At 46.3% G+C, this 7,845-nt stretch overlaps 1 protein-coding gene across 1 annotated transcript in view; it reads right to left on the reverse strand.

The window, feature by feature from the left end:
* Positions 1-5,410: 5,410 nt before the first annotated feature.
* LOC106817004 (dynamin-like 120 kDa protein, mitochondrial) overlaps positions 5,411-7,845 on the reverse strand; it is a 28,710-nt gene continuing 26,275 nt past the window's right edge. The window contains exons 22-24 of the mRNA XM_014821650.1: positions 7,230-7,352; positions 6,664-6,745; positions 5,411-6,183 (exon numbers count right to left, since the gene is read on the reverse strand). Coding sequence (XP_014677136.1) covers positions 6,119-6,183; positions 6,664-6,745; positions 7,230-7,352 — 270 coding nt within the window. The 3' untranslated portion in view covers positions 5,411-6,118. The remainder of the gene's footprint in view (positions 6,184-6,663; positions 6,746-7,229; positions 7,353-7,845) is intronic.

The following is a 7,845-nucleotide window of genomic DNA, read 5'->3' on the forward strand; positions in this document are numbered from 1 at the left end:
ATCAAAAGGCGGGTATAGCGCCATTCTACCGTCACAAATTTGTGATTATTTCAGTTTTCAGGTTTATAAATTAATGTATATTGCGACGATACAGATGGCACACCGGGTGCTACCGCCTAGAAAAAACTGCATAAGTAAACACTTCATGCCCAACCAATTAACTTTTGACAAAAGTTGTGTTATGGGCACGGAAAAACCATTGTCATGTGGTATATAGCAGCTACGCTGGAATAAGCGATCCTCGCAAATCTTACACGCTTACACATCGGTGAGCTCCGCTTAGGCAGTTCCTAAATGCTGAATTATTTATAAAAACGTTAAATGCGATCATTTAGGTGTAACGCCATCAACTCGCCCACATTAGGACTATCACATCTCAACACGTTTATTTTCACATAAAAAATTACACAATAATATCAGAGAGCTAATATAATTGGAGTTCTCCCATATTATACTCTTGTTTCTATAATGTACGCGTCGATGGTTGCTGCAATTAAAACTGACTTCTTCTCACTCACTCGATTGTGTCCTTTTTTTGTGCTGAGCTACAGTGCTCATTGCACACTTCCTGGTCATGTCTGCAGAATCGTCTGAACGTGCCAACGTATTTTCTGTTCATTGTTTCAACTATCTTCGCCGCGGCGACTACGCCATCTACACTTTCCAGCAGATCACGTGTAAATAAATGTCTGTGTTAAACTACGTACGTGTAAGAGAATATTTAACCGCCTCACCGCACCACCCCAACTCCCAACCGTTTTCCGGTTTTTTTTACCGTGTGACGGTTTTAAGGGTTGCGCGGGTTTTTAAATTAACGGCACGCACGCAACGCACCCGCAACGCACCACGCACCGCACGCACACACAAACCACACACACAGCAATCACCAACGCACATCACACAGCAACCACACACACACAACAGCCACCCGCACGCACACACACACACAGCACACACAGCCGCACGCACGCAACACACACACACACACACAAGACGCACACACGCAAAACGCACACACACACACACCGACCGTCACGTCGGGTAACGAGACACCGGCCAGGCCACCTCGGAGTCTTCTCAGCTTTCGCAAATCAGAAATGCTTCTTGTTTATCCAAGAGTGAAGTTATTAGCGGACATGCGGCCTCCCGCTTCGTTAAAACATCCCGAGTGACCAGTCAGAGCTACGTAAATAAATCTTTCGAAGATCCCCATCGGTGTGTGTCTGCTGCAAGTCTGTGACGCGGGGTGTGCCGTGCGTGTAGTGCATGCGTCTGTGTGTGTGACTGTAGTGTGCCCTGCCAGCCCGTGCGTGCGTCTGTGTGGTGTGTGTGCGTGTGGGTGTGTGGTGTGTGTGTGTGTGGTGTGTGTGGCGGTGTGTGTGGGTGTGTGTGTGTGTGCGTGTGTGTGTGTGGTGGTGTGTGTGGGCCTCTGTGTGTGTGTGTGGCCTGTGGTGTGATAGTGCGTGCGCGTGCGTGCGTCTGTGTGTGTGTGTGTGTGGTGGGGTGTTGTGTTGTGTGTGTGTGTCTGTTTGTGTGTGTGGTTAGAGTCCCACCTCTGCGATGGGAAATGCCTATCTCTCGGCGGGAGGACAGTACTGCAAAACGTGGCAGCACTAGTGTTAGGATTAGGGTTAGGATCAGGTTAGGCGTTAGGCCCGTTTTTGCATCATGATATTCTGTCGCCCACACCATAGATTAATTTTTTGTGGTGGTATTGGCTATTCCCTATAGTATAGGATCCGATATTATATAGATAGTTAGTGTTAGGATTAGTGTTGGAGTTAGTGTTATGGGTACTCGTTAAGTTTTGAAGATATACCGTCAACTGTATGCACGTGACCGCCCCCCCCCCCCCCCCCTCCGTCCACGCGCCGGGGGTAGCAACACCCCTCGTGATGCTCGGACAGCCCCGAGTAAACGCCATAAGCCGACGCTGAGCTAGGCGAGGAAAGAGTTGAATCTCATGCTGCGGTACTTACCTCGGTACGCGTGCAAGTGTTCTGGGTGTGTGTGTTCGTCTGTTCGTTGCAGCGCGTTTGATGGAGCTGGAGCGTACAATAACGTACTAGACCACTCCTTCTAGCTGCGCATGGTAACTATGAAGGTTATCTGTTCGTTACGCGATTCTCAATTTTCAAGTCACTTCTCTCTCTCCTCCTCTTCTATCTCTCTTCTTCTCTCTCTCTCTCTCTCTCCTCACTCTCCCTCTCTCTCGCTTCTCTCTCTCCTCTCCTCGTCTCTCTCTCTCTCTCTTTTCTCGCTCTCTCTCTCTTTCTCTCTCGTCTTTGTCGTCTCTACTCTTCTCTCCTGCGTTAACCCACGCTCTCTCTCTCCTCTCTCTCTCATCTCTCTCTCTCTCTCTCTCTCTCCTCTCTCCTCTCTCTCTCTCTGTCTCGCGCGCTCTCTCTCTCTCTCTCTCTCCTCTTCTCTCTCTCTCTCGCCTCTCCCTCTCTCTTTGATCTCGCTTACTCTCTTTCTTTCTTTTCTCTCTTCTATCTCTCGTCTCTCTCTCTCTCTCTCTCTCTTTCTCGCTTTCTCTCTCTCTCTGTGTCGCTTTGCCCTCTTATCTTCTCTCTCTCTCTCTCACTATAATATATATATTATATATATATATATCGATTTGTATTAACTATTGCAACTATTTTTATTGAAAATATTGTTATCGGTAATCGACCTATTTAGCTCAAGCTAGTTGATATATACTGACGGAGTTTCATTTTTACGAGGCGATATGTCTTTTAAGGTAGTATAAACAACGTAGCACTGGATATCGCCCCTCGGTGGCTTTGTCCGGTCTAGAGTGTGTATGTCTGCCGGAAGCCGGTATGTGTACGACAGGTGATGTGAGTTAGCTATAATAATTTGTTATGTCTCCGTCTGACGAAATCCTAACTCGTAACTCATGTGGGCGAAATTCAAATATCAAAGAGCTGTAAGATGAGCGACTATTATCATCAGTCACAGTCACAGTCACAGAGTCACAGACGACAAGTAACCGAATTTGGCTTCGTGTCAAATTTTCAGGCATGTCCACGAGCAGGCCGGGATGGCAGGATGGCCAACCCGCCGGGATGGCAGGGATGGGCATGCGGGACCTCCCGGAGAAAATGGGCGCGCAGTGTCAACAGTGCGATGGTGAAGCGGTCGTTAATATATAATATATATATATATATATATATATATATATATATATTATAATATATAACGTCGCTCCTTTCGATATAGGACGAGCGGTTTCGCCATGTGATTATCTTATCGGTATGTGCAATTAAAAACAAATTTTATAATATGAATTTGATTAACAAATATTATTCACTCAAGAAAGCGGCGAGAAATTCGACCATATTGAAAATACGATGCGAACGCCTCAGTTTAATCTATACAACCAGGCGGTGCGAGCAATCTTTGTAGTTTTAGCCTAGAGATTCAGTTGCTAGTTAGTCACTAGTTATAGCTACTAGTTCTACTGTGTAGCTTATGCTTCTTTATGGGTCGCTACACGTACGTAAAAACATTAAACTGCTCACATATTACGCCGCACACGCATGCGACTTTGAAGCGAATGCGAAGCGACGATGTTGTCTGAAAATCAAACCTGGTTGATTTCTGCAACTCGTTGCAAAGCACCAGAATCGCTTACGTAGTTGCAGCTTGCACGTTTCCCGCAGACTTGCGCTTTTTATGCACATCGCAGCGAGTGCATGAAAATCGCAAGTCTTGCGCTAGGCTTTATACTGACTCCTCCACACGACTCCAGTTTCATGACCACCGAGAAATGTCAGATACCCCGCACCGTGCGAGAGAAGAAGAGTCAACCAGTGCGCGGGTGGGAGAGAGGGCGATGGAATGACAATGAGCATCGTTTATGAACAATGATAACACGCTAGCCTACCCTCTCTTCTTTCCAACGCGCGATTTACTTTCCAACGTGTTGTCTATCTCCGTAACGCCCAAGACCGTCTCTAATCAATGCCGTGACGACACATCGCCAAAAACACATTCTGATTCGCACAATTCTAAACCGTGAGACAGAAACACTCACCCGAACTCCTCAATCGATAACATCACGCAGATGTCGCATTTTTGCCTTTCGCGCCAAAAGTTATTGCGGCTCCTTCACGTCACCAATATATCTTGTACCATTCACTCGTCTACATACTCCTACCTACTTCTATTATTATACTGCTTATATTTTCACTTACTCTCTGACTATTAAATTTACTACGTCACGAATTTTCAATGGTTGTTTAAGACAATTGTAAAAAAAAAATTGGATTTTTTACATTAAAAGTTAAGAACTAACGTTACATAAATATGATCCTCAAACTCTCGCCTGAGAAAACATGTTTTTACGTTGGTAAATTTGCAAAATTCTAGACGATTCTTGCCTAATTCTGGTCTAACACCTATTCCCCAGTTTGTTTCTTAGCGATGGCGTTCGAAATAAATAGGTTATGCTGCGTTCCGACATGTTTTGTAAAACTTTACTCTAATATAGACGTTTTATCGGCAGGGTGGAGAGGAAATACCAATTTTGCATTAAAGATATTGTCAACGAAATCTTGTAAAACGAACTAGACGAGTGTGACACCACAGACTGTTATCTGCGTGTCTATAACATAATATGCTATATAATTACCAAAACCTACCTCATTTGCATAATTCTTTTTCTAAATATCAAAACCCCTGGCCCTTATTCATTCACATACCAAAAATGAGCAAAATCGGTTGAACCTGAACTGACATGGCAATTCCCATTTTTCCCAAAAAATTGCCGTGGCTCGAAATTACGTCGACTGGCGTGCTCCAAAATAGGACGTTCAATATGGGAGCATAGCAGTAACAACTATACCCAATTTCAAACATGTGGGTCAAACGGTTCCTGAGTTATCGTTGACCGTAGCCAAATGTTAACGGAAGGACGGACGGACGAACGGACGGACGAACGGACGGACGGACGTACGACGGACGACGACCCATGGCAATAGCTCATCTTGACGATGTCAAGGTAAGCTAAAAATGTAGGTGTATATTGTTATACTGTAATTCTACACAGAGTTCCTGTACTGAATATGCGGTAAAGTACATGAGCAATATAGCATGCGGATCGCTCGTCGCCTTAGCCACCCAAGACAATACTTTTCGGCCAACCTTACCCGCTTAAAAAGAAAGGGGCATGCAGGAAGAAGATGTTGAGTATGTATATGTATATGTATGGGCGATGTTGAGAAATTTAGTATATTGTAAAATAGCATATTGATGTTACATACGTAGTCTAGTTTAAAATGTTATGAAATCAGTGTTTAGTTCTTTCGCGATGTAATTTTCTCCTACGAAGGCAGCCGAGCTGTAACCAATGGATACATAACGCAGACCTAATATACGATCTATTATAGCTAGAGCCAGATAATAGCATGTTGAGTTATTTTTATTTCACATTAAGCAGTAAATATACAGGGCATGTTCATATCGAGGAAAATCTGCTATACATATATAGCTCTCGCTCTCCTCTCCTGGAACAAACAACATTAGATGCTCACCGGGATTTTTCCCTCAAGCTCGTGCGCAACATAGCAAATAAATTAGACCATTATTCTACGAAATCGCCCCCAAACGCTTCGACCATCGTGCAAGCGTCAAGCGCAGTGCCTTTTTCGCAACGAAAACGAAACGTATTTCCTACGAGAGGGCGTCACATTCGCGTCCGACGCAGAGCGAAGCTGCGATTCTCTTGTCGGTTGCCGCGGTGACGCCGGTGAACTAGTGCCGCCAACAGATCGCGCGACGCGACAGGAAAACGCGATGTATGGCCCGCGCGCGAAGTCCCGACAGCCTACGAGGGATCCATCTTTGGTCGAAAATGGCCGAGGAGATTAATTACGCTTCGTTACGCTTTGTAGTCGTGTGGCCGCCCCCCCCTCCTCCTGGTGGCGGTGTCGTCCAGCAGACCCACAGACTCTCCCCACCTTACAGATGCAGACCTTCCCTCCCGCCATAGCACGGTCTGAGAGAAGAGCAAGACGCGCAGTGCTTATGATTAAGATGCACGACCGCGCGCGTCGTCCACTAGGATGGCTTCGTCAGCGAGCGTCTGCGAGCGTCTGTCATTGCCGTGGCTTCACTTCTCCTTGTTCAGCGCCTCAACAAACTCCTCCAGCTTCTCCTGGATCTGACGGACTCGTTCTGAGAGAAGAAAACGACATTTACGTTAGGATTAGAGAGTTAGGGTTAGGATCTGATCCGATCAGGGTTAGGGTCTGCATTAAAGTTAGGGTTAGGGTTGGTGTTAGGGATATGCTTAGGGTTAGGGTTAGGATTAGGGTTAGTGTTAGGATTACGGTTAGTGTTAGTGTTAGGGTCAGGGTCAGGGTCAGGGTCAGGGTCTGCATTAAAGTTAGGGTAGAGTTAGGGTTAGAGGTAGGGTTAGAGTAAGGGTCAGGGTCAGGGTCAGGGTCTGCATTAAAGTTAAGGTTAGAGTTAGGGTCCGAGGTACTAGGGTTAGAATTAGAGAGAGAGAGAGAGAGAGAGAGAGAGAGAGACAAAATAACGAGAATCCTCCGCAGATTCAGGGACGTCCGCAGTTTTTTTCGCGGCCACCGATTTCGCGGTCGATAGCTACATCGCCTTCCTAACGGAAAGCGCAGACCGAACAGCTGGACTCACTCAGTTCCTCGGCTAGCTGGACGCGTCGCCCGGTCAGCAGTCGCTCCTTCCTCTCGCGCGTCTGACTGTAGTCTTCCAGCACCTAGGCAACGACAGCAACTCATAGGGTTATACGGGGGTTCTATTGAGAACTAGTAACAAAGCCAGGGAAAAAAAAAAAATATATTTTTCGGGGGCTACTTTTCAAGGTCGCGTGCATAAAAATAGCACTCTAAAATTTGGTTTGCATTGAACTCTATGCAAATTTACGAGGGCTCTTTTTGGAATTTCCGTGGCTCTTTTTGGCATTTCGGGGGGCTAAATCGCCTCAAGCCCCCGTGTATTTTTTTCACTAGTAACAACCATAAGTATAACTGGTTTGAATCCACTATTAGCTAGCGACGTTAGAAATTTTGGATTCATCTCGACGAAAAAACGATTTCATACTTGCCGTTATACAATTATTTATCACGTCATGAAGTCCCAACTCATGCTCAACATTTACAGATGTTAATGTGATTTTTCATGTGATTTTTTTATAGCACAACCTGTGATGAAGGCGCACACACACACACGTCATCTCTCACCTGTTTAATCTCCTTCTCTAGGCGTCTGCCCTCGGTGTTCATCACCTGCTGCCGCAGCGCATTGCTCGTTATCTGCAGCATCCGCTGGATTCTCCAGAACAGCACGACGTCATGACACTCCATCTGCACATGAACACAGCCGAACACACACTGTGGCTTAAACACATGTAACCACGTCATGCCACTCCATCTGCACATGCACACAGCCGAACACACAGCGTGGTTTAAACACATGTAACCACGTCATGCCACTCCATCTGCACATGCACACAGCCGAACACACAGCGTGGTTTAAACACATGTAACCACGTCATGCCACTCCATCTGCACATGCACACAGCCGAACACACAGCGTGGTTTAAACCTGGTCAGCCATAGACCGCGCAACCCCTCTCACAACAACGCCGCCGACAGGACCAAGGCGAAATGACCATCCCCACAGTCCCTAAGTGTGCTGTATGAGATGTGTGCGCCTAAAGGCGGAAATTGTGGAGAACCTCACGCGCGCTGCGCGGGTGGTGTGTTTGTGTGTGCTGTGTTGATGTGTGTCGTGGTGAGCTGTGCGGGGGTGTTTGTCGTGGGTGCGGTTTGTGTTTGCTATGTGTGGCGGAGGGTG

This window comes from Priapulus caudatus, unplaced genomic scaffold (genome assembly GCF_000485595.1).
Source record: "Priapulus caudatus unplaced genomic scaffold, Priapulus_caudatus-5.0.1 Scaffold1559, whole genome shotgun sequence".
Classification (NCBI taxonomy): domain Eukaryota; kingdom Metazoa; phylum Priapulida; class Priapulimorpha; order Priapulimorphida; family Priapulidae; genus Priapulus; species Priapulus caudatus.